This window comes from Oncorhynchus kisutch, linkage group LG7, assembly GCF_002021735.2.
Source record: "Oncorhynchus kisutch isolate 150728-3 linkage group LG7, Okis_V2, whole genome shotgun sequence".
Taxonomy (NCBI): Eukaryota; Metazoa; Chordata; class Actinopteri; order Salmoniformes; family Salmonidae; genus Oncorhynchus; species Oncorhynchus kisutch.
Genome location: NC_034180.2, coordinates 6,151,069 through 6,178,909, shown reverse-complemented (window position 1 = coordinate 6,178,909; position 27,841 = coordinate 6,151,069). Strand labels below are relative to the sequence as shown.

Genomic DNA, 27,841 nt, shown 5'->3' with positions numbered 1-27,841 from the left:
ACCCGGCCGGAAAACTACACGAAGAAGTAGCAAACGGAAGTGAACATTGATCAAGAACAATTTCCACGTTAGCGGTTTTTTGTTATTTAGACATTTATTAACACCCTGGAACTCAAAATAGGATTAATTTAACTGCACAGCATAATTTATGTATCCCTGGTAGTGTTTAATTTGCGTTGAAGACAGTACTTGGTTGATATAGGTGATATAGTTCATGATAGTTAGCTGCTAACGTTAGCTAACAATGGCTACCTGTAACTCAAACGTTATGATTTTTCACACTCAAATAGCCTCCGTCATGGAGGTACTAGCGAATGCGGCCGTTGCAGAGATCTGTAAACTCGTAGACGACGACTATGCAGTGTTTCGTTTGGAAATAACTCAAAGCCAGAAAGAAAACAGGGCATTGCGGAGGAAACTACAGCTAATTGAACTGAAGGTGGCACGGGAGCGCGCCGAGAGGACAACGCGAGAGCGCGTCTTCGCCAGTCGTCCCAGTAGTGTCAAGATCCTCGACCGATACAGAGGAATGACAAGAGGTAGGCTCCACTTTGCAGAAGACCGAGGCTGCGGGGCCTGTTGTCCCGTTCCCCTCTGCGCATGTGCTCCGATGTCTTACCCAGAGTTTGGTCTTGGTCAGTTTTTGGATAGTATGCCATACTTCCCCTATCGCGCATTTTTTTCCCCCATGTTACCTTTTTTACCTGGCAGGTTAATTAAAAAGAAATACTTATTGCACAAAGACTATTCAAACCAGATTTTTGATTTACTATATTTACTATTGTTATGCTCAATTAAAATAATGTGATGGATGGAACAAAATCAATAAATGTCAAGAATTTATTATAAGTGTTACATTACATCCAGGGCTATATTACCAAACGGCACGCATTGCATGTGTCTTAACCTCCCGGGGCCCCCCACCAATATTTTGCTGGGGGAGGTCGGGCTCCCCCAGATAGCATATGAAAGCACCAGTTGTGGGCAAGGTTCCCTTAACATGCAGCTGGCCAAGAACAGAGCAGCACGTTTTGGTCTTCACTGTAGTCAGAGGGCTAATTTCAATACTATGTATGCCAGTCTTTCTTGGCTAAAAGTTGAGGAGAGACCGACTACATTGCTTCTCGTTTTTATCAGAAACAATTTGTTGAAAATTCCTAATTGTTTTCATTGTCAACTTACACATAACACTGACACACACACTTAACCCACCAGACATGTCACCAGGGGTATTTTCACAGTCCCCAGGTCCAGAACAAATTCAAGGAAATGTATAGTATTATACAGAGCCAGGATTGCATGGAACTCCCATCTCATATAGCGCAAGTGAACAGCAAATCTTTAAAAAAAAAAAATTAAAAAGAATAATGCAACACCGCATGACTAATGTTGCCTCAAATTTTGTTTGGGAAACTTGAACGTTGTGAGTTGTACTCTGCAAACTAAAGGGATTTCTTCTGAGCAGCAGTCCTTCGATGAGGTTTAACGGCAGTTGGCATCCAATAAATGTTGCATTACCGCCACCTACTAGACTGAAGTACAACACCCTTATACTTTTGCTTAAATAAATAAATAAATACCCTACCATCTAACAATACACAAAAGAAGAAAAAAAGATCACCACTATTTAGTGCTACCTCAGGCCAACAACCTGTAACTCTTTTGATGTTTTTTTATTTTACTAGGCAAGTCCGTTAAGAACAAATTCTTATTTTCAATGACGGCCTAGGAACAGTGGGTTAACTGCCTGTTCAGGGGCAGAATGGCAGATTTGTACCTTGTCAGCTCGGGGATTTGAACTTGCAACCTTCCGGTTACTAGTCCAACGCTCTAACCACTAGGCTACCCTGCCGCCCCATGTGAAGTCTCGCACACCCAAATATCTCTCTGCAGTTTTCATCCCTGCAGGACAGTTGATGACCATAAATGCTAAAAATCTAGTCTTACTGAAACATATATCACTTGTTGGCCTATCCCTCTGTATTGGTGCAAATCTACTACTCACACCACTCCTATCAGGATCCATCCACCTTGACCCATCTTCCTCTACTTTTTTCACTTGCCTCAGCATATGACAACTTCTGCACTACTCTAACCCTGGAAACCTCAGCCTGAGTCTCTCGAACGGGATATTTCTCATCCCCAGTCCCATGGGCACCCCTACAATTAACACATACCACTACTTTCCCTAATGCTATACATTCCTTTGTCTCATGCCGTTCTGCACACTTCTCACACCTAGGAACCTCCCTCCTATACACTGCTGCCACATGCCCAGAGCAGCAGTCTTGGAGGAGGTGGTTGTGGGTTGGTTGTGGGTCACCTGGAGGTCAGGCCCCCCCAGATAGAGTACGATCAGGTCATAAACTAGCAAATGTGTAGAATTGCAGGTAATTCGGTTAAAAACTCAAGTTTCTCTCAGCCTCATGGCAAAATGTGTACAATATCATGAGATTAGCTATAAAACGGTACATTTTTCTCTCTTCCTCATGGCGAAATGAGCTAAATGTGTAAAATAGCATGAGATTATCTATAAAACTGCACATTTGCCCTGGAGGTACAGTGGGGTCCGATATTATTGACACCTTTGATAAAGATGAGAAAAAATGACTGTAAAATATATTATTCAAATACTGAACTATATTGTACGACTTTTTTGGGGGGGGAGGGTGTATATTATTTTCACCACCACTGATGGTCATGTCATCTGACTAAAGCACTGCTTCTAATCCAAGTGACAATGCTGTTTAGCAAACCTAGGTGTTTTCCTTTTTTGGATGACATTAAAATAGAGCCCTTTGGCCACGCACACCAGTGGTGGGCTTGGTGTTGAAATGAGGATGCATGAGCAGAAAATAACCCCATACCTACTGTAATATATGGTGGTGGGTCTTTGATGTTATGGCTCTATTTTGATGTTTGATGTTATGGCCCTATTTTGATGTTTGATGTTATGGCCCAAGGACCAGTGGAAGTAGTCCATAAGCGCAGACGAAAGGTATCAATAATCTGGAAGGATTCTGTATGGAGGAATGGTCTATAGCCTTGTTCACATTGGCAGTTTGAAGTGACTACATTTTTTCCCCTTGCGTATCTGATTTGAATCTGATCTTTTACCTACATTCTGACAGCCAAAAAGCACATCGAATCAGATATTTCAAGCCATACAAATCTGATTCCTGGCCATGCGACTTGTCTGAACAGTCAAATCTGATTTATTTGCCCTCGAGTGGTTTTTAAGACTTATTTGGCATATCTTGTTGCTTGCTAGCTACTCTGCTGACAGTTTTGACAAGATTATGTGGTAGCTAACTAGCTTGTTCATCGTTTACAAACAAATGAGTGAATATGCTAGAAAGCTAAATGGCTTCCCAGCCAGCTAGTTGACTGCTGTGACTAGCCAAAAAGGACTCATTTTGAAAGTTGGATCTTTAAAAGCGTTCATAGCAGGCATTGTTGTCACCTTAGCTTGCTACATAACTTCTGAGTGATAGGAAGCAGGTGCACCACCACCAATCAGCCTACACAACTGTGCACACACCTGCCGTTGTTATGACAACTAGCGTAGCCATGTCAGAAAATGACTGATTTGAGCGTCAAGGCCTTCAGTGTGAACAAGGCTTTACATCCTTTTCAATGTGTTCTCCAACTCAAAAAACATTAGGAAAAGGCTCCCTGCCATTATCCTCATAAGGTGAGGTATTGAAAACAGTAGTGTCAATAATTTGGACCCCTACCCTTTTTGAGAATTGTATTTATTACTTGTTAAACAAAATCGATTTCTCAGGGCAATTGTATTATTATAATTCCCTCTTTTTTTGGAGCATACAATAAAGTTCAGTATTTTAAGGGTTCATTTTATACAGTCATTTTTGTTCATTTTTATTATTAAGGGTGTCAATAATTTCGGACCCCACTGTAGATGCCCCTGGGCCCCAGATGTGGTAGTCCAGCCCTGCTTACAGCTTTGCCAATTGTAGACAGTGTCATTAGTGTACAATATAGTGTTGAGCATTGACCGTACCTAATTTAACCACCCGTTTTCCCCCAATAACTCTCTTAGGTGAAGGACATCTCACTGGAGGCCACAGGAGCTTTGTGAAACCAACGGGACACAAAACATGGAGAGATGACCAACCCATAGCTATAGATGAGGGGAGTGGAACCTCAAACCAGCATGTTATCCTGATAGAGGTTTGTGTAACATGACAGTACATCAAATGTGTCCCGTTTATTTCAGAAAGACTCCCCTCAGCTATACACTTGCTTAAATGGACATCCTTATTTATCTGCCATAGGGGCGCTTGTGAGACTTCTCTATGACATTGTTATCCAATTCAACTCATGTACCAATAATAACCTCCTCTCTTCTTGTGTCAGTCTGCAGATGCAGAGGCTGCTAGTCCTGGAGGATCGTCTCTGGTCAAACAGGAGAGGACTGAAGGAGAGGAGGACCCACGACACAGCAGAGCCATTCAGATTGGAGCGGTTGGAGTGGCGCCCCCTGTAGCCACGGAGGACTTCGCCTCCGCGCCCCATCCTAGGGCCCAATGCAGCATCACGGAGGTCAGTGGAACGCCGAATGCCGTCCTGAAGTCAGAGAAAGACACAGAGACTTTAGCTGTAACACAAAGGTTCTTACACACAGGACCTGACCAAATGTCAGACCCAGAGAGACTGGAGTTGGGACCACTGGGCTGTCCTCCTGCTCCTGCTCCTGGCTCAGAGTATTTACTTTACGGTAACCCGAGCCTGAGGACGGTTCATTCCCATGGGGACTCAGGTGACGTGTTGGAGACTGGCAATGATCCGTCTTGTTCTTACACAACAGAGATGGACCCTGTCAACATGCCCTTGGGTTTAGAGACACAGACTGATCTGTCTAGAGGGGACTGGAAACAGTACAGTAGTAGCGTATACTCTGAAGGGTGCCTGGATAAGAAAGGGGAGGTTATAGTCATAGATGAGAGGACTGTGAAGGGCGAAGCTCCTCTGACATGGAATGTAGATGAGACTCACTTAGTAGTAGGACACTCACAAGGCAGAGATTTCTTAGATTACAGAGAAAGCTTAGAGACTAATCCAAATGTTGCTTCCCATTCCCCTTTACACACGCTCAGGGATCTCAACCCAGTGTCCACGTCGATGGGGCCTTCCGATTCACAGAGCCGGGACTTTTTCGATCAGGTATTGAACTCAAAGGATCAAAGGGCCAAGGCTCGGGGAGGGGGAGCAACATCAGGCAATAGTAAAGAGAAGCGGTTCTGTAATGAAGGCTTCAATTGCCCCCAGAAGGTAGAGATCCATCAGAGGGTCCACATAGGGGTGAAACCCTTCAGCTGTACCCAGTGTCATATGCACTTTGCTGAGGCTGGCAACCTGAAGAGGCACCAGAGGGTCCACACAGGGGAGAAACCCTTCAGCTGTGTCCAGTGTCACATGCACTTCGCCCGGACGGGTGACCTGAAGAGGCACCAGAGGGTCCACACAGGGGAGAAACCCTTCAGCTGTACCCAGTGTCACATGCGCTTCGCCCAGGCTGGCAACCTAAAGATGCACCTGAAGGTCCACACGGGAGAAAGGCCATTTGCCTGTCCTCACTGCGGGAAGAGGTTCTCAGAGAGGAGATGCCTCAGGATACACCAGCAGAAAAAACATTCCATTTTATAATAAAGAAACCATTCCACTCAATAGCTTCTGACACTTAGATCTAACCCTGCATTAAAGACAGATTAATGTACATTGTAGTCAGCAGATGCATTTGAAGTAACGAATGTAACTGATTTCAGTGTTGAATATTCCTGTGTAAATATTGCACCCAGACATTGTGTGGTACAAAGCATTCAGGAAGTATTTTTCAACATTTTGTTACTTTACATCCTTATTCTAATATTGATTTTATATATTTTCTTCATCAACCTACAGACAATACCCCATAATGACAAATCAAAAAGTTTTATTTTTTTATTTTTGCAAATTTATAAAAAAAATAACTGAAGTATGATGTTTACGTAAGTATTCAGACCCTTTACTCAGCACTTTGTTGAAGCACCTTTGGCCTCAATTACATCCTTGAGTCTTCTTGGGTATGACGCTACAAGCTTGGCATACCTGTATTTGGGGAGATTCTCCCATTCTTCTCTGCAGATCCTCTCAAGCTCTGTCAGGTTGGATGGGGAGTGTCGCTGCACAGCAATTTTCAGGTCTCTCCAGAGATGTTAGATCGGGTTCAAGTTCGGGCTCTGGCTGGGCCACTCAAGGACATTCAGAGACTTGCCCCGAAGTCACTCTTGGCTGTGTGCTTAGGGTCATTGACCCGTTGGAAGGTGAACCTTCACCCCAGTCTGAGGTCCTGAGCGCTCTGGAGCAGGTTTTCATCAAGAATCTCTCTGTACTTTGCTCTGTTCATCTGTCCCTCGATCCTGACTAGTCTCCCAGTCCCTGACGCTGAAAAACATATGCTGCCACCACCGTGCTTCACCGTAGGGATGGTGCCAGGTTTCCTCCAGACGTGATGCTTGGCATTCAGGCCGAAGAGTTCAATCTTGGTTTTGTCAGACCAGTGAATCTTGTTTCTCATGGTCTGAGAGTTTTTCGGTGCCTTTTGGCAAACTCAAAGTGGGCTGTCGTGCCTTTTACTGAGGATTGGCTTCAGTCTGGCCACTCTACCCTAAAAGCCTGATTGGTGAAGTGCTGCAGAGATGGTTGTCCTTCTGGAAGGTTCTCCCATCTCCACAGAGGAACTCTGGAGCTCTGTCAGAGTGACAATCAATTTTTTTTTTTGGTCACCTCCCTGGCCAGTTTCGCTGGGCGGCCAGCTCTAGGAAGAGTCTTGGATGTTCCAAACTTCCTCCATTTAAGAATGATGGAGGCCACTGTTTTCTTAGGGACATGTCTCAGAGCTCTACGGACAATTCCTTCGACCTCATGGCTTGGTTTTTGCGCTAACATGCACTGTCGACTGTGGGACCTTTATATAGACAGGTGTGTGCCTTTCCAAATCATGTCCAATCAATTGAATTTACCACAGGTGAACTCCAAGTTGTAGAAATGATGATCAATGGAAACAGGATGCACCTGAGCTCAATTTCGAGTCTCATAGCAAAGGGTCTGAATTTGCAAACATTTCTAAAAACCTGTTTTCGCTTTGTCATTATGGGTTATTTTATGTCAATTGAGGAAAATGATGAGGAAAAATAATTATTTAATCTATTTTAAAATAAGGCTATAACATAACAAAATGTGGATAAAGTCAAGTGGTCTCAATAGTTTCCGAATGCACGTTTATAAGCATTATATACAATGAACAAAAAACATAAATGTGAAGTGTTGGTCCCATGTTTCATGAGCTGAAATAAAAGATCACAGAACAAAAAGGTTATTTCTCTCAAATTATGTGTACTAATTTGTTTACATTCCTGTTAATGAGTTTCTCCTCTGACAAGATAGTCCATCCACCTGACAGGTGTGGCATTTCAAGAAACTGATTAAACAGCATGATCATTACACAGGTGCACCTTGTACTGGGCACAATAAAAGGCCACTCTAAAATGTGCAGTTTTGTCACCCAAGTTTTTCTACCTCCCTATTTCTCACCAATTTCAATATTGTCTCATCGCTGGAACTCCCCAACGGGCTCGGAAGGCGAAGGTGGAGTTATGCGTCCTCCGAAACATGCCCCGCCTTTGAGGGAGCGTGCAATTGGCATGCTGACTGCAGGAATGTCCACCTGAGCTGTTACCAGAGAATTGAATGTTCCCTTCTCTACCATAAGCCGCCTCAGCGGTTTGCTGATGTCAACGTTGTGAACAGAATGCTCCATGGTGGCGGTGGGCTGATGATATGGGCAAGCATAAGCTACGGACAACGAACACAAATGCATTTTATTCTTAGCTATTTGAATACAGAGATAGCATGACTAGAACCTGAGGCCCATTGTCTTGCCATTCATCTGCCGCCATCGTCTCATATTTCAGCATGATAATGCACTGCCCCATGTCTCAAGCATCTATACACAATTCCTGGAAGCTGAACATTTCCCAGTTCTTCCATGGCCTGCATACTCAGAAATGTCAGCCAATGAGCATGTTTGGGATGTTCTGGATCGACGTGTACGACAGTGTTCCAGTTCCTGACAATATCCAGCAACTTCGCACAGCCATTGAAGAGGAGAGGGACAACATTCAACGGGCCACAATTAACAGCCTGATCAACGCTTTGCGAAGGAGATGTGTCGCGCTGCATGAGGCGAATGGTGGTCACACTAGATGCTGACTGGTTTTCTGATCCACGCTTCTGCTTTTTTTTGAAGATATCTGTGACCAACAGATGAATATCTGTGTTCTCAGTCATGTGAAATCCATAGATTAGGGCCTAATGAATTTATTTCATTTGACTGATTTCCTTACAGTGGCAAGAAAAAGTATGTGAACCCTTTGGAATTACCTGGATTTCTGCATAAATTGGTCATAAAATTTGATCTGATCCTCATCTAAGTCACAACAATAGACAAACACAGTCTGTTTAAACTAATAACACACAAACAATTATACTTTTTCATGTCTTTATTGAGCACACCATGTAGACATTCACAGTGCAGGGTGGAAAAAGTATGTGAACCCTTGGATTTAATTACTGGTTGACCCTCCTTTGGCAGCAATAACCTCAACCAAACATTTTCTGTAGTTGCGGATCAGACCTGCACAATGGTCAGGAGGAATTTTGGACCATTCTTTGTTTCAGTTCAGCAATATTCTTGGGATGTCTGGTGTTAACTGCTCTCTTGATGTCATGCCACAGCATCTCAATCGGGTTGAGGTCAGGAATCTGACTGGACCACTCCAGAAGACTCTTTTTTTTTTTTTTTTTCTTCTGTTGAAGCCATTTTGTTGTTGATTTAGTTTAGGGTTGTTGTCCTGTTGCATCACCCAACTTCTGTTGAGCTTCAATTGGCAGACAGCCTTACATTCTCCTGCAAAATATATTGATAAACTTGGGAATTCATATTTTCCTTCTGATAGCAAGCTGTCCAAGTACTGAGGCAGCAAAGCAGCCCCAAACCATGATGCTTCCTCCACCATACTTTACAGTTGGAATAAGTTTTTGATGTTGGTGTGCTGTACCTTTTTTTTCTCCACACATAGTGTGTTGTGTTCCTTGCAAAGAACCCAACTGTAGTTTCATCTGTCCACAGAATATTTTGCCAGTACCGCTGTGGAACATCCAGGTGCACTTTTGCAAACTTCAGAGGTGCAGCAATGTTTTTTTTGGACAGCAGCGGCTTCTTCCGTGGTGTCCTCCCATGAACACAATTCTTGTTTAGTGTTTTACGTATCGTAAACTCGTCAGCAGAGATGTTAACATGTTCCAGAGATTTCTGGAAGACTTTAGCTGACACTCTAGAAATATTCTTAACCTCATTGAGCATTCTACACTGTGCTCTTGCAGTATTCTTTCCCATAAGGCCACTCCTAGAGAGAGTAGCAACATTGCTGAACTTTCTCCATTTATAAACAATTTGTCTTACTGTGGACTGATGAACATCAATGCTTTTAGAGATACTTTTGTAACCCTTTCCAGCTTCATGCAAGTTAACAATTCTTAATCTTAGGTCTTGTCAGATCTCTTTTGTTTGAGGCATGGTTCACATCAGGCAATGCTTCTTGTGAATAGCAACCTCAAATTTTGTGAGTATTTTTTTATAGGGCAAGGCAGCTCTAAACAACATCTCCAATCTCATCTCATTGTTTGGACTCTAGGTTAGCTGACTCCTGACTCCAATTAGCTTTTGGAGAAGTCATTAGCATAGGGGTTCACATACTTTTCTCAAACTACACTGTAAATGTGTAAATTATGTATTCAATATAGACAAAAAAGGGTGTGTGTGTTATTAGATTAAGCACATTATCTTTGTCTATTGTTGTGATTTACATTTTATGACCAATTTATGCAGAAATCCAGGTAATTCTAAAGGGTTCACATACTTTTTCTTGCCACTGTATATGAACTGCTGCATGTTGCATTAATATTTTTGTTCAGTGTATATAATCCTAAAATGTCTGTTACATATTGTGTTTGTACTGTGTAGGCTATATGTTCACATGCCTATTTCATTCAATTACTTTATTTCTTTCCCAAGACACCTTTAATGAGAAAATGAATGCAGTTGATCAAATTCATGCAGATTTTTTGTTGATGTGTGTGATTTTCATATGGTGTATGTCGTGGACTTATTGTCATCAAAAGGAGAGACTTTTAAATTTCTTCAAAACAAGTAAACTTTGTTATTTAATAACAGCAGTAATGGAGCTTCTCAACGAGCCCCCGTGATTCTTTGAGAGCCCAACCAGCAGGACTAAGCCACAGCATTTTATAGTGAAGTCCATCCTCCTGGATGTTCATGACAAATCAAAGATGTATAGAATGGGTCACAAGGTTAGGATTCGTATGAAAGATACTAATAATTCACAGCAAACAGTATCTGCTGTAAAGACTGATCTCATTGTGTAGAAACCAGAGTCTGGACCCCAGCTCCATACTGGAGCCATCTCCCCCTGGTACCCCAGTACAGAAACATTAACTCATGCACTGGAATGCAGTATCACCCAAAAACATCGGAAATCATCTGTCAGTGTTAAATCTCCCAGAGGCCCATCCTCAGTAGAACACACAGATGAACGTGTTCTAAGAACCCCCTATTCTGTTGCATAAAACAACCATTTGATGCATTAACAATGTTATAACAATCTTGCAATATGTATTTAAAACTTGTTTAATAAACACAAAATGGGACTTTTCATTCTAACACTTTCATTGATTCTCTTTAGTATACATCACATCTGATCTCACCATATTTGGCATAAACCCAACAGTGCTTTATTACCAATATACCCACACAAACACCTACTGAATGTCAAAATAGGTGAGTTAGTTTTGTCTGACTTTTGACTTATCATAGCTGACTAATTCTTACCCACAACATCATATTTATGTCCACCATGATGGGTTTAACAACAATGAAGTCATTCTGTAACTACAGTATAGGACTCAAACATATTGGGGATGGGTAAAGACTCCATTTTGAAAGTGTGTTTATTTGTGTGTATGTACCTGAGGAAGTGTATGTCTGTGTAATCTGTATCACCTCTCTTTCAGGAGGAGGGGGGTCCAGAGGTGCTGCTGGTGAAGGACGAGGGTCTGGGGAACCCTGAGGGGGAGGACAACCAGACTACACCTCCTCCTGAACCCACAGAGGAACCAGCTGAGCAGCACAGGACCACACACAGTCTCACTGAGGTGAGCCCACTGTGAACTACTGTCTGTATGGTATTAGGTCAGGGCCCATATCCTCAAAGCCTCAGAGTATGAGTGCTGATCTAGGATCAGATTAGCCTTTTCGATCATACTGAATAAGACTTCATAGACAGGTGGGGGACCTGATCCTCGGTCAGCAATTCTATTCTGAGACTCTGTGGATACGGGCCCAGGTCTTGATTAATTTTATCTTAAGTGTGGGGCCATTCCTTTCAATTATCAACCAATTAAAGAGTGTAATAGCATTACATTTACACTACATAGCAATCCCTCATTGGCCAATCAGAAGATGCTCCATAGCAGGGTGCTGATATCAGATGTCTTGATCCAACACCCTCTCACTCTGTATCTCTTACAGTCAGTAGACATGGAGGATGGGAAGCCTGATCTGCTGCTGGTCAAAGAGGAGACAATAGAAGATGAACCAGAGAGCATTGACCTGCTGAGTGGAATAAAGATGGGGGAGCAAGGTAAGGGAGAAATACATATAGTCTACATACAGTAATAGATCTTCAATGGGAAAAGTAATACATATAGCCTCCATACAGTAATATATCTTCAATGGGAAGAGTGATACTCCTGGCTCTTGTTTTTGCTTCATTCTAAAAATCTAATCAAAATAAGTTATGTTTACCTTCAGAAGTTTCAAGTTTTATTTGTCGCATGCACAACAAATACAGTGAAATTCTTAACTTGAAAGCCCAACCCAGAAGTACAGTATTCAATATCAAATAGTATAACTAATAAAAAATCTATTGAAAAGGAGAAATAAGAGAGGAAGCTATATACAGGGTCAGTGCCAGTACCAAATGTACCATGTGCACCGATACTGGAGTGTTGAGGTAGATACAGTGCCTTCGGTAGGTATTCACACCAGTGGCGGTCGGTGCCATTTAAGATGAGGGAGGATTTTTTTTTTTATGAGCATGGCCTTTTCTATTACAGCATATTGAATGACTGTCATTCGTATTTTATTTGTCCAGCTCAATGTAACAATCGACAGGTTTAGGATACTACACGATACACAAATTTTCCCTATACTCATCATGAGGTTGCTACAAAAGGTCAAGAGAAAAATGAGAGTAATCCAGACAGTTAACACATTCAATACCGCCTTGCACAGTCTTGCCTGCATCTAGCTGATCTAGGGTGTAGTCATTAGTCCAACAGTTGCAAATGAGAGTTTCTATTGGACAAATGTAGGTATGTTTATCCCTGTTTTGTTCCGTTTGCTTCCGTTTTAAGAAATATTTTTCAACAGAATCAGCTGAATGAATACACTCCTGATCACCACAAACACAGTTGACTTTCATAGCAGCCACATACAAAAATAATGATAATTTGCTCATTGTATAATTCGTTCTCGCATCTATGCGCTCTCCTCCTGGACGTCAGTGCACAATACAGGCAACAAAAAAAATTCCAGGCCAAACCTTCATTCCATAACTGTTAACCGCTACACACAGCCTACATCGTTGTCACCTAACGTCATAGTCAACATATATAGCTACTAGCATTAATAAATCAGCAACAAACATTCGTTTTCAGCAAGCGGTTTAGTATTTACACCGGTGGTAATAAATTCATAAAACCTTGACTTGGAAGTGCTCCAGTGTTAGATGTGCTATGTTACAATAAATATATACACCGTTCAAAAGTTTGGGGTCACTTAGAAATGTCCTTGTTTTTGAAAGAAGAGCAATTTTTTTTGTCCATTAAAATGACATACATTTTTATCAGAAATACAGTGTAGACATTGTTAATGTTGTAAATTACTATTGTTGCTGGAAACGGCAGATTTTTTTAAATGGAATATCTACAGTTAAAGGGAAGTTTACATACACTTAGGTTGGAGTCATTAAAACTAGTTTTTCAACCACTCCACAAATGTCTTGTTAACAAACTATAGTTTTGGCAAGTTGGTTAGTACATCTCCTTTGTGCATGACACAAGTACTTTTTTCAACAACTGTTTACAGACAGATTATTTCACTTATAGTTCACTGTATCACAATTCCAGTGGGTCAGATGTTTACATACACTAAGTTGACTGTGCCTTTAAACAGCTTGGGAAATTCCAGAAAATGATGTCATGGCTTTAGAAGCTTCTGACAAGCTAATTGACATAATTTGAGTCAATTGGAGGTGTACCTGTCGATGTATTTCAAGGCCAATTTCCAAATGCCTGAAGGTACCACGTTCATCTGTACAAACAATAGTACGCAAGTATAAACATTATGGGACCACGCAGCCGTCATACCACTCAGGAAGGAGAGCCGTCATACCGCTCAGGAAGGAGACGGGTTTTGTCTCCGAGAGATTTGCGAAAAGTGCAAATCCCAGAACAACAGCAAAGGACCTTGTGAAGATGTTGGAGGAAACAGGTACAAAAGTATCTATATCCACAGTAAAACGAGTCCTATATCGACATAACCTGAAAGGCCGCTCAGCAAGGAAGAAGCCACTGCTCCAAAACCGCCATAAAAAAGCCAGACTATGGTTTGAAACTGCACATGGGGACAAAGATCGTACTTTTTGGAGAAATGTCCTCTGGTCTGATAAAACAAAAATAGAACTGTTTGGCCATAATGACCATTGTTATGTTTGGAGGAAAAAGGGGGAGCCTTGCAAGCCAAAGAACACCATCCCAACCATGAAGCACGGGGATGGCAGCATGATGTTGTGGGGGTGCTTTGCTGCAGGAGGGCTTGGTGCACTTCACAAAATAGATGGTATCATGAGGATATATTGAAGCAACATCTCAAGACATCAGTCAGGAAGTTAAAGCTTGGCCCCAAATGGGTCTTCCAAATGGACAATGACCCCAAGCATACTTCCAAAGTTGTGACAAAATGGCTTAAGGACAACAAAGTCAAGGTATTGGAGTGTCCATCACAAAGCCCTGACCTCAATCCTATAGAAAATGTGTGGGCAGAACTGAAAGTGTGTGCGCGCAAGGAGGCCTACAAAACCTGACTCAGTTACACCAGCTCTGTCAGGAGGAATGGGCCAAAATTCACCCAACTTATTGTGGGAAGATTGTAGAAGGCTACCCAAAACATTTGACCCAAATTAAACAATTTAAAGGCAATGCTACCAAATACTAATTGAGTGTATATAAACTTCTGACCCACTGGGAATGTGATGAAAGAAATCAAATCTGAAATAAATCATTCTCTCTACTATTATTCTGACATTTCACATTTTTAAAATAAAGTGGTGATCCTAACTGACCTAAGACAGGGAATTGTTACTTGGATTAAATGTCAGGAATTGTGAAAAACGGAGTTCCGACTTCAACTGTACATAGGCGTACAGAGGCCCATTATCAGCAACCATCAGTCCTGTGTTCCAATGGCACGTTGTGTTAGCTAATCCAAGTTTATCAATATAAAAGGCTAATTGATCATTAGAAAACCCTTTTGTAATTATGTTAGCACAGCTGAAAAGTGTTTAACACTATTTCTTATCAATACAATGTTATTTTAATGGACATAAAATGTGCTTTTCTTTCAAAAACAACACATTTTTGAAGGTTAGTGTACATACCCCAACCAGAAGCCATGGATTACAGACAACATTTGCACTGAGCTACAGGGTAGAGCTGCGGACTAACCCGGAAGCTTATAAGAAATCCCGCTATGCCTTCCGACGAACCGTCAATACAGGACTAAGATCGAATCGTACTACACCGGCTCTGACACTGGTCGGATGTGGCAGGTCTTGCAAACTATTACAGCCTACAGCCTACAAAGGGAACAGACGAGAGCTGCCCAGTTACACGAGCCTGCCAGACTAGCTAAGTAACTTCTATGCTCGCTTCGAGGCAAGTAACACTGAAACATGCACGAGAGCATCAGATGTTCCAGACGACTGTGTGATCACGCTCTCCGCAGCCGATGTGAGTAATACCTTTAAACAGGTCAATATACACAAGGCTGCGGGGCCAGACGGATTACCAGGACCTTACTCCGAGCATGTGCTGACCCACTGGCAAGTGTCTTCACTGACATTTTCAACCTCTCCCTGTCTGAGTCTGTATTACCAACATGTTTCAAGCAGACCACCATAGTCCCTGTGCCCGAGAACACTAAGGTAACCTGTTTAAATGACTACCGACCCTTAGTACTTACGTCTGTAGCCATGAAATGCTTTGAAATTCTGGTCATGACTTACATCAACACCATTATCCCAGAAACCCTAGACCCACTCCAATTTGCATACCGCCCCAACAGATCCATAGATGATGCAATCTCTATTGCACTCCATGCTGCCCTTTCCCACCTGGACAAAAGGAACACCTATGTGAGAATGCTATTCATTGACTACAGCTCAGAATTCAACACCATAGTGCCCACAAAGCTCACCACTAAGCTATAGACCCTAGGACTAAACACCTCCCTCTGTACTTGAATCCTGGACTTCCTGATGGGCCACCCCCAGGTGGTAAGGGTAGGTAAAAACACATCCGCCACACTGATCCTCAACACTGGGGCCCCTCAGGGGTGCGAGCTCAGTCCCCCCCTGCGGTAGGGTAGCCTAGTGGTTAGAGCATTGGACTAGTAACCGAAAGGTTGCAAGTTAAAATCCCCGAGCTGACAAGGTACAAAATCTGTCGTTCTGCCCCTGAACAGGCAGTTAACCCACTGTTCCTAGGCCGTCATTGAAAATAGGAATTTGTTCTTAACTGACTTGCCTAGTAAAATAAAAAATGTAAATTAAAAAAACTCCCTGTTCACTCATGACTGCACGGCCAGGCACGACTCCAACACCATCATTAAGTTTGCCGATGACACAACAGTGGTAGGCCTGATCACCGACAGCGATGAGACAGCCTATAGGGAGGAGGTCAGAGACCTGACCGCGTGGTGCCAGGACAACAACCTCTCCCTCAATGTGATCAAGACAAAGGAGATGATTGTGGACTACAGGAAAAACGAGGACCAAGCACGCCCCCATTCTCATCGACGGGGCCGTAGTGGCGCAGGTTGAGAGCTTCAAGTTCCTTGGCGTCCACATCACCAACAAACTAACATTGTCCAAGCACACCAAGACAATCAGGAGACTGGAAAGATTTGGCATGTGTCCTCAGATCCTCAAAATGTTTTACAGCTGCACCATCGAGAGCATCCTGACGGGTTGCATCACAGCCTGGTATGGCAACTGCTCGGCCTCCGACCACAAGGCACTACAGAGGGTAGTGCGTACGGCCCAGTACATCACCGGGGTCAAGCTTCCTGCCATCCAGGACTTTTATACCAGGCGGTGTCAGAGGAAGGCCCCACAAATTGTCAAAGACTCTAGTCACCCTAGTCATAGACTGTTCTCTCTGCTACCGCATAGCAAGCGGTACCAGAGCGCCAAGTCTATGTCCAATAGGGTTCTAAACAGCTTCTACCCCTAAGCCATAAGACTCCATGTGCGGGGGGGGGCCCCCCCGCTGCTGCTACTCTCTCTGTTATTATCTATGCATAGTCACTTTAACTCTACCTACATGTACATATTACCTCAATTACCTCGACATCGGAGGGGCCCCCCCCGCACATTGACTCTGTACCAGTACACCCTGTATATAGCCCCACTATTGTTATTTTACTGCTGCTCTTGAATTATTTGTTATTTTGATCTTACTTTTTTGGAGTATTTTCTTAAAACTGCATTGTTGGCTAAGGGCTTGTAAGTAAGCATTTCACTGTAAGGTCTACCTGTTGTATACAGCACATGTGACAAATAACATTTTATTTTATTAATATATTTAGTATAGTTTCATCTAATAAGGAACTTTATTTTTATGAAATTCACTGAGGAGGTCGGTCCTCCCCTTCCTCCTCTGAGGAGCCTCCCTTGATTCACACCCCTTGACCTTTTCCACGTTTTGTTGCCTGAATTTCTTTTTTTGTGTCACTGGCCTACACACAATACCCCATAATGTCATAGTGAGATTGTTTTTCAAAATGTTTACAAATGAATAAAAAATGAAAAGCTGAAATGTCTTGAGTCAATAAGTATTCAACCCCTTTGTTATGCCAAGCCTAAATAAGTTCAGGAGTAAACATTTGCTTAACATGTCACATAAGTTGCATTGACTAACTCTGTGTGCAACAATAGTGTTTAACATGATTTTTTTACTGACTACCTCATCTATGTACCCCACACACAGAATTATCTGTAACCCTCCGTCGAGAAGTGAATTTCAAACACAGATTCAACCAGGGAGGTTTTCCAATGCCTCGCAAAGAAGTAGTCATTGAATATTCCTTTGAGCATGCGGAAGTTATTAATTACACCAGTCACTACAAAGTTGCGGAGAGGAAAGAAACCTGAGGATGGATCAACAACATTGTAGTTACTCCACAATACTAACCTGAGTGAAAAGAAGGAAGTCTGTACAGAATAAAATATTCCAAAACATGCATCCTATGTGCAACAAGTTACTGAAGTAATACTGCAAAACAATTGGCAAGGCAATTAACTTTTTGTCCTGTATACAAAGTGTTATGTTTGGGGCAAATCCAATACAACACATTACTGAGTACCATTCTCCATATTTTTAAGCATAATGATGGCTGCATCATGTTATGGGCATGGGTTATCGTTAAGGACTGTAGTGTTTCGGGATAAAAAATAAACATAATGGAGCTTAGCCCAGGCAAAACCCTAGAGGAAACCTGGTTTAGTCTGCTTTCCATCAGACAATGGGAGATTAATTTGCCTTTCAGCAGGACAATGACCTAAAACAGGCTAAATCTACACTGGATTTTCTTACCAAGAAGACAGTGAATGTTCCTAAGTGGCCGAGTTAGTTTTGACTTCAGCGTACTTTAAAATCGATGGCAATACTTGAAAATGGTTGTCTAGCAATGATCAACAACCAATTTGATAGAGCTTGAGGAATTTTGCAAATATGTTGCACAATCCAAGGTGTGGAAAACTCTTAACAAGAGACTTACCCAGAAAGACTCACAGCCGTAATCGCTGCCAAAGGTGCTTCTACAAAGTATTGACTCGGGGGTTAATAATTATATAAATGAGCTGTTTCTGTATTTCATTTTCAATAAATCTGCTAAAACATTTTTTAAACATGTTTTCACTTTGTCATTATGCGATATTGTGTGTGGATGGGTGAGATTTTTTATTTATTTTTAAACCATTTTGAATTCAGGCTGTAACAACAAAATGTGTAATAAGGAAAGGGTTATGAATCCCTAATAATGTATGAATTTAACCAGGTAATTGAGAAATAAAACAACCATGTTTGTAAAAGTCTATTTTCTAACCTCTCCCTGCAGGTGATTGGCTGGAGGCTAACAGAGGGGACTGGGCAGCCCTTTTGAATTCCCAGACCCAGACTGGTGTAGCCAAGGGCCCAGGGGACAACATCATTGAGCAGGGCAGAACCAGAGGCGACATGGTGGAGGTCAGTGGATGGGACAGCGTCTTCAACTCTGGACTTGGGAACAACACTGTTAACCAGAAACAGACATTCGAACACAAAGCAACAGCTGAACTTAGTCTCTATGACGACAGACTGTCTGAGACCAGGGAGAGGGGTAGATTTGGTCTGCAAGGACGGGGGCGTGTCCGTATGCAGCGGGAGAGAACAGACACAGACTCGGCTAGCGATGCTCCGTCCTGCTCCTATAGTTGTGATTCAGAGAGACTGATGGCGCCTCAGGTTAACCCCCTAAAAGGTGCAGCCTTCAGCCTGCCTTCTATAGGATCTATCAACTGGAACATGGACCCTGCAAAAACACAGACACTCCCTGGCCTTCATCCTCCTCACACTCTCCTTATGTTAAACCAGACCTCAGACAATGCCAGTGCCTCAACACTAAATGGCTACATATGCCCATTGACAAATGACAGTAGTGGTGACACTATCATCAGATCCGGTGGCAAAGAGAAGCGCTTCCCATGTTCATTTTGTGGGAAAGCCTTCAATTTCCGCAAACAGCTGGAGATCCACCAGAGGATGCACACAGGGGAGAAACCTTTCGGTTGTCACCTATGCCGAGCAAGTTTCTCACACTCGTTCACCCTGAAGAGGCACCAGAGGGTCCACACAGGGGAGAAACCCTACACCTGCCCCCACTGTGAGAAGAGGTTCTCCCACCAGCACCATCTGAAGAGGCATTTGAAGGTCCATACGGGAGAGAGGCCGTTCGCCTGCACTAACTGTGGGAAGAGGTTCTCAGACAGGAGCTACCTCAGGATACACCAGCAGAAAAACCATTCCCATCTATAACATAGAAAGTAACTATTCCACTCGATAGCTTCTGATGTTTAGATCAGACCATGCATTAAAGACAAATGCATGTTTTGTTGTCAGCAGAAAAGATCCACAAATGCATTTGGAATAACAAGAGTAATAGATTTCAGATTTTCATCTAGACTTGTACAGTGCCTTCAGAAAGTATTCACACCCATTTACTTTTTTCACATTGTGTTATGTTACAAAGTGGGATTAAAATGGATTTAATTGTACTTTTTATGTTAACAATCTACACAAAATACTCTTTAATGTCAAAGTGTAAGAAGAATTCTAACATTTGTAAAACATTTATGAAACATAAAACACTAATATACTGTATCCTGATTAGTATTCATACAGTGCATTCGGAAAGTATTCAAACCCCTTGACTTTTTCCACATTTTGTTAAATTATAATCTTATTCTAAAAATGGATTCAATTGTTTTTTTCCCCTCATCAATCTACACACAATGCAAAAACAGGTTTTTTGAAATTTTAGCACATTTCATAAAATATTTCTTAACTGAAATATCACATTTACAAAAGTATTTGTTGGAAGTTGAACATTTGCCTCAGTTGGAGGTCCTGAGCGCTCTGGAGCAGGTTTTCATCAAGGTTCTCTCTGTACTTTGCTCCGTACATCTTTCCCTCAATTCTGATTAGTCTCCCAGTCCCTGCTCGCTGAAAAACATCCTCACAGCATGATGCTGCCACCACCATGCTTCACTGTAGGGATGGTGGCAGGTTTCCTCCAGACATGATGCTTGGCATTCAGGCTAAATAGTTACATCTTGGTTTCATCAGACCAGAGAATCTTATTTCTCGTGGTCTGAGAGTCCTTCAGGTGCCTTTTGGCAAACTCCAAGTAGGCTGTCATTAGGGCTGTGGCGGTCACCAATTTTCGTCAGCTGGTGATTGTCAAGCAAATAACTCTCTGTCTCACGGTAATTGACCGTTAATTAACATAGACACGTTTAGCATCTCCTGGCTTCCACACATAGCCTACAAGCCAATGATGCAGACCTTAGGAACATCTACATTTTAAAAAGCATAATAAATCCATGTAATAAAGCCTACACCTTCACAATAAATATATTTATTTTAGACAGGTCTAAAGAAGCATGATATGAAGAAAATGTAGTCTATTTCACAAGAACAGAATAGCATACACGGAGTTGTCCTTATGTTAGGTCCTGATCTGGCTATGCCAATTGGGTGTGGGCTACACTATTTCATTTATCAGACAAGATTTGCTTAGAATACCGTGGCATTATTTTATAGTATTAAGAATACAATTGAACAAAGCTGAAAAAAATTAAGGATATTTTCTCAATGATTTGAGGGGGTGCGCACATGCAGTTATTCTGTGTTGAGCACTTAACAAAGAAATAGGTAGTCCTATATGCTTAATTTTGAGTTATTAATGTAACTTTAGTCGTCCTGCAAATGTTGGGCTATATGTTTTGATTTGTAATAAATTGTAAGGCTGCATGATGTGACTCTAATGATGATTTTAAAAAAGTAACTTGAAAGGCATGAGCTCTGCTTTGTTTTTTGATAAGCACTTGATAATGCATAGAATTTTAAGGGCGGCTTCCCCTTTGTGTGGCCGTAATGCACCTAAAAAATTCCATGCCTTTTGCATCCTTTGGCCATTATGCCCTTCTCCCTGAGTGCTGTGTGCTCCGAATCACCACTCTCATGTTTCACCATCACATGATCAGATCTTTCTCACAGGCTACAAGTGAAGATCGACACATCAGGGATGCAACTGCGAGGTGCATATTGAATATATTGGAAGAGCTGCCCACATTTACTTTTCGCCAGCAAGATGAGTAGCCCTAACAAACAGCAAAAGCTCTTGCGTATGTCAGTCTACTATCCCCCATAGTACAAAAGTCGACCTATTCTACTCTGTGGGAAATAAATATTCCTAACAGTCTGGGACAGTTGTGGAATGCGATAGATTCCAAAATAATACAACCACTATCAACACGATGTGGCTTACGCAACAGATCAGAACATTTAGCTTAAAATGTTGATAAACTAGGTTAGGTTATTTCTTCACATTATACGTGCAGCAATGCGCACATGGTAGGAGGCTACAAGCGCAAATGTTCCATTAGCGGAAAACACCATTATCAAAAGTGACCATAATGCAATTATGTATGTAATGCTTTTATTATAAAGGTGCATTTTTATGGTGAAAATTCTTTCCCAAACTTGAAACTCACACGCTGCTTATGTATGCCAGTTAGGCGCTACACCCCTTGTAAAGTGAATTAATGTGCTTAATTTTAAGAAGTTATTTGGCCGCTTCAGTTGTAATACAAACCTTATCAAAACATAAAGGCCTAGGGCCTCCCGTGCAGTGGTCTAAGGCACTGCATCACAGTGCTAGATGTGCCACTAGAGATCCTGGTTTGAGTCCGGGCTCTGTCGCAGCCGGCCGTGACCGGGAGACCTATGGGGTGGCACACATTTGGCCCAGTGTTGTCTGGGTTAGGGGAAGGTTTGGCTGTCAGGGATGTCCTTGAAAAGCTGGGCGACCTGTATGCTCGGCCTGCGACCTGTATGCTTTCGTTGGCTGGCCCTTGCTACATATTCGTCGCCAAACCCACTGGCTCCAGGTCATCTATAAGTATTTTCTAGGTAAAGCCCCGGTCACTGGTCACCCGTAGCATATGCTCCAACAGTTATATTTCACTGGTCACCCCCAAAGCCAACACCTCCTTTGGCTGCCTTTCCTTCCATTTCTCTGCTGCCAATGACTGGAACAAATTGCAAAAATCACTGAAGCTAGAGACTTATATCTCCCTCACTAACTTTAAGCATCAGCTGTCAGAGCAGCTTACTGATCACTGCACCTGTACACAGTCCATCTGAAAATAGCCCATGCAACTACCTCATCCCCATATTGTTTTTAGTTTTTTTGCTCTTTTGCACCCCAGTATCTCTACTGGCACATCATCATCTGCACATCTATCCCTCCAGTGTTAATGCTAAATTGTAATTATTTCGCCACTATGGCCTATTTATTGCCTTACCTTCCTAATCTTACCTCATTTGCACATATATTTTTCTATTGTGTTATTGACTGTACGTTTGTTTATCCCATGTGTAACTCTGTGTTGTTGTTTTTGTCGCACTGCTTTGCTTTATCTTGGCCAGGTCGCAGTTGAGAACTTGTTCTCAACTGGCCTACCTGGTTAAGTAAAATAAAAAACATATACTGTAGGCCTATGGGCTAGGCTAGATGAGGTGTGTGAATAGGATTTTTAAAAAGTCGGGAAAAAAGGCATTGTTTCTTATGCTGGGCATCATTCACCAGTGATAATATATGAATCATGAAGTGTTTGATTGCGCACCCTCGGGCTCGTGCAGTGGAGGAGATCTTCATGGGTTATACTCAGCCAAGTCTCAGGGTAGTAAGTTGGTGGTCTGTTGATATCCCTCTAGTGGTGTGGGGGAAGTGCTTTGGCAAAGTGGGTGGGGTTATGTCCTGCCTGATTGGCCCTGTCCAAGGGTATTGTCGGACCGGGCCACAGTGTCCTCCGACCCACCCTTGTCTCAGTCTCCAGTATCTATTCTGCAATAGTCTTTGTGCCGGGGGGCTAGGGTCAGTCTTTTATATCTGCCGTAATTCTCCTAACTTATCTTGTGTCCTGTATGAATTTAAGTATGCTCCCTCTAATTCTCTCTCTCCCTCTTTCTCTCCCCTCCCGAAGGTCCTGAGCCCTATGATCATGCCTTAGGAATACTTGGCCTGATGACTCCTGACTGTCCCCAGTCCACCTGGTCGTGCTGCTGCTCCTGTTTCAACTGTTCTGCCCGTGGCTAGGGAACCCTGACCTGTTCACCGGACGTGCTACCTTGTCCCGGACCTGCTATTTTCGACTCTCTCCCTCTCTTTACCGCACCTGCTGTCTCAACCTCAGAACGCGCCGATATGAAAACATAACTGACATCTACTCCTGACCTGTTGTTGTTGCACCCTCTACAACCACTGTGATTATTATTTGACCCTGCTGGTCATCTTGAACATTTGAACATCTTGAAGAACACTCTGGCCTTAATGGCCATGTTCTCTTATAATCTCCACCTGGCACAGCCAGAAGAGGACTAGTCAACCCTCAGAGCCTGGTTCCTCTCTAGGTTTCTCCCTAGTTTTCTGCCTTTCTAGGGGGGTTTTCCTAGCCACCGTGCTTCTACATCTGCATTGCTTGCTGTTTATGGTTTTAGGCTGGGTTTCTGATTAGCAGTTTGTGACATCCGCTGATATAAAATGTGCTTCATAAATAAATTTGATTGATTGATTACATTTGTATTGATGTCAGAGGGATTAGAGGGACCATAGAGTGCGGAGTACCAGGCAATTAGCAAGTTTGGTAGGCTACTAACCAGCAGCAGCATCAGAACATGGAGAAGCTTAATTACCGTGACTCAACAGTCACGATATAATTTGATGGCCTTCATAACTTGACCGGTGTGGCGGTAAAACTGTCACCGCAACATCCCTAGCTGTCATTTTCCTTTCACTAAGGAGTGGCTTCCATCTGGCCACTTTACCATAAAGGCCTGATTGGTGGAGTGGTGTAGAGATGGTTGTCCTTCTGGAAGGTTCTCCCATCTCTACAGAGGAATTCTGGAGCTCTGTCAGAGTGACAATCGGGTTTTTGGTTACCTCTCTGACCCAAGGCCTTCTCCTCCGATTGCTCAGTAGGCCGGGCGGCCAGCTCTATAAAGAGTCTTGGTGATTCCAAACTTCTTCTATTTATGAATGATGGAGGTCACAGTGTTCTTGGGGATCTTCAAAGCTTCAAGAAATGTTTTTGTACCCTTCCCCAGATCTGTGCCTCGACACATTCCTCGGGGCTGTATGGACAATTCCTTCGACCTCATGGCTTGGTTTTTGCTCTGACATGCATTGTCAAATGTTGGACCTTTATACAGTTTAAGTCGGAAGTTTACACTTAGGTTGGAGTCATTAAAACTCATTTTTCAACCATTCCACAAATTTCTTGTTAACAAACTATAGTTTTGGCAAGTCGGTTAGGACATCTACTTTGTGCATGACACAAGTAATTTTTCCAACAATTGTTTACAGACAGATTATTTCACTTATAATTCGCTGTATCACAATTCCAGTGGGTCAGAGGTTTACATACACTAAGTTGACTGTGCCTTTAAACAGCTTGGCAAATTCCAGAAAATGATGTCATGGCTTTAGAAGCTTCTGATAGGCTAATTGACATCATTTGAGTCAATTGGAGGTGTACCTGTGGATGTATTTCAAGGCCTACCTTCAAACACAGTGCCTCTTTGCTTGACATCATGGGAAAATCAAAAGAAATAACCCAAGACCGCAGAAAGAAATTGTAGACCTCTACAAGTCTGGTTTATCTCTGGGAGCAATTTCCAAATGGCTGAAGGTACCACATTCACCTGTACAAACAATAGTATGCAAGTATAAACACCATGGGACCACTCAGCTGTCATACCGCTCAGGAAGGAGACACGTTCTGTCTCCTAGAGATGAATGTACTTTGGTGTGAAAAGTGCAAATCAATCCCAGAACAACAGCAAGGACCTTGTGAAGATGCTGGTGGAAACCGGTACAAAAGTATCTATATCCATAGTAAAACGAGTCCTATGTCGACATAACCTGAAAGGCCGCTCAGCAAGGAAGAAGCCACTGCTCCAAAACCGCTATAAAAAAGGCAGACTAGTTTGCAACTGCACATGGGGACAAAGATCATACTTTTTGTAGAAATGTCCTCTGGTCTGATGAAACAAAAATAGAACTGTTTGGCCATAATGACCATCATTATGTTTGGAGGAAAAAGGGGGAGGCTTGCAAGCTGAAGAACACCATCTCAACAGTGAAGCACGGGGGTGGCAGCATCATGTTGTGGGGGTGTTTTGCTGCAGGAGGGACTACTGCACTTCACAAAATAGATAGCATCATGAGGCAGAAAAATTATGTGGATATATTGAAGCAACATCTCAAGACATCAGTCAGGAACTTAAAGCATGGTCGCAAATGGGTCTTCCAAATGGACAATGACCCCAAGCATACTTCCAAAGTTGTGGCAAAATGGCTTAAGGACAACAAAGTCAAGGTATTGGAGTAGCCATCAAAGCCCTGACCCCTCAATCCTATAGAACATTTGTGGGCAGAACTGAAACGGCGTGTGCGAGCAACGATGCCTACAAACCTGACTCAATTACACCAGCTCTGTCAGGAGGAATGGGCCAAAATTCACCCAACATATTGTGGGAAGCTTGTGGAAGGCTACCCAAAAACATTTGACTCAAGTTAAACAATTTAAAGGCAATGCTACCAAATACTAAGTGAGTGTATGTAAACTTCTGACTGGGAAGCTTTCCACTGGGAATGTGATGAAAGAAATAAAAGCTGAAAGAAATAATTCTCTACTATTATTCTGACATTTCACATTCTTAAAATAAAGTGGTGATCCTAACTGACTTAGACAGGGAAACTTTATTTGGATTAAATGTCAGGAATTGTGAAAAACTGAGTTTAAATGTATTTGGCTAAGGTGTATGTAAACTTCCGACTTCAACTGTATAGACGTGTGTGCCTTTCCAAATCATGTCCAATCAACTGAATTTACCACAGGTGGACTCCAAGTTGTAGAAACATCTCAAGGATGATCAAGGGAAACAGTATGCAACTAAGCTCCATTTTTGAGTCTTATAGCAAAGAGTCTGAATACTTATTAGGTATCTGTTTTTTATTTGTAATAAATTGACAAACATTTCTAAAAACCTGTTTTTACTTTGTCATTATGTATTGTGTGTAGATTGAGGTAAAAATGGTATTTAATCAATTTTAGAGTAAGGCTGTAACGTAACAAAATGTGGAAAATGGAAGGGGTCTGAATACTTTCTGAATGCATTGTACACACACCATTATCTATATACATTGAGTGTACAAAACCTAAGAATTTTTAAGCCTTGAGACAATTGAGATAGTGGGTGCCAGGCGCACCGGTTTGTGTCAATAACTACAATGCTATTGGGTTTTTCATGCTCAACAGTTTTCCGTGTGTATCAAGAATGGTCCACCACCAAAAGGACATCCAGCCAACTTGACACAACTGTGGGAAGCATTGGAGTTAACATGGGCCAACATGGGTTAACATGGATGATCATTAAGACTCTTGGAAGAATATTCTCTGGACAGATGATTTTTTTAAAACAACAACACTGCATTCCACATTAAGAACCTTAAACCAAAGGTCATGCATTCTAGTGTGATGGTTTGGGGATGCTTTGCTGCTTCAGGACCTGGACAACTTGCCTTAATTAGAAGGAACCATGAATTCTGCTCTGTATCATAGAATTCTACAGAATAAGGATAATGTCAGGCCATTCGTCTGTGAGATAATGATCCAAAACACACAATCAGGTCTACATGAAAATTATTTTTTGGAAGGGTTTAGTCAAAGTAAGCTGTAAGCTGTGTTACAAGAGCTTCTCCTTCCTGAGTAAACTTATCAGACACAGGGGTGTCCACAAAAGGGGAAAATTGTAGTAGCGTGGCTTGCATTTCGCTGCACCTGCGATAACATTCTTTGAAGTGTCCTGGGGGTAAGAGTTTTTTTTCATTATTACTACGTCCCTCAGTTGAGCATCTGGATATGCTCACATTCTCACATGATATACATGTTTGGTGTGCTGGCACTAATTTTATTGAATTGTAACACTATATTTCCCCTCTGAATGTAGTTTTGCCTACAGCCTATTCATAAAATAGACCCTCCTTTTTTTTAATAACACCTTTATAACAAGTCAGGTCTGCTGAGAAGACATGTATCCAAGTGTAAAGCATAGCAGGGGAATTTGCGACAAACCTTTACTTGGCGATACTTCCTTGATTCCCGACTTGGAAGACAACCCATGTCTTCTAAACATCCAGGTCTAGTTAAAGGTGGTTATTTGGAATTTAGAAAACTCTGTTTTGAAATGAAATCCATTTATTTCTCCTCACCACAGCGCCCCAGGCCAGGACCAGACGCAGCATTACAGAGGTCAGTGGAACGTCCGTCCTCAAGTCAGAGACAGACACCGAGACTTTAACTGTAACAAAGGCTTTTACGCACAGAATTTCACCAGAGCCAGAGGCCTGTTCATTCCCATGGGGATGGGGATGGGGATACGTTAGACACTGGTGTTGATGATCTGTCTTGTTCTTACGCTACAGAGATGGACCCTGTCAACATGCCCTTGGGTTTAGAGAGACAGACTGATC

At 42.3% G+C, this 27,841-nt stretch overlaps 1 protein-coding gene across 2 annotated transcripts; it reads left to right on the top strand.

Moving 5' to 3' along the window:
• The first annotated feature begins 20 nt into the window (after window positions 1–20).
• On the top strand, window positions 21–23,605 carry LOC116374612 (neurotrophin receptor-interacting factor homolog). 2 transcript variants are annotated; one of them, XM_031828167.1, is made up of 7 exons: window positions 35–539; window positions 4,064–4,194; window positions 4,381–4,566; window positions 11,155–11,295; window positions 11,672–11,783; window positions 18,602–19,565; window positions 23,292–23,605. In XM_031828167.1, the coding sequence occupies exons 1-6, from the start codon at window positions 245–247 to the stop codon at window positions 19,555–19,557; spliced, it is 1,821 nt and encodes a 606-aa protein (XP_031684027.1). In that variant the 5' UTR covers window positions 35–244; the 3' UTR covers window positions 19,558–19,565; window positions 23,292–23,605. The 2 variants fall into 2 exon arrangements, with proteins under 2 accessions (XP_031684028.1, XP_031684027.1); XM_031828168.1 differs by lacking the exon at window positions 23,292–23,605 and having other exon boundaries at window positions 21–539; window positions 18,602–21,054.
• The last annotated feature ends 4,236 nt before the right edge of the window (window positions 23,606–27,841 follow it).

What these genes read in the sequence shown, in the direction of transcription:
- LOC116374612 (XM_031828167.1), top strand. Translation starts at nt 245, where the DNA reads ATGGCTACCTGTAACTCAAACGTTATGATTTTTCACACTCAAATAGCC. An exon ending in CCCAATGCAGCATCACGGAG is followed by an intron (nt 4,567 to 11,154) that starts GTCAGTGGAACG and finishes CCTCTCTTTCAG; the next exon opens with GAGGAGGGGGGTCCAGAGGT. An exon ending in AATAAAGATGGGGGAGCAAG is followed by an intron (nt 11,784 to 18,601) that starts GTAAGGGAGAAA and finishes CTCTCCCTGCAG; the next exon opens with GTGATTGGCTGGAGGCTAAC.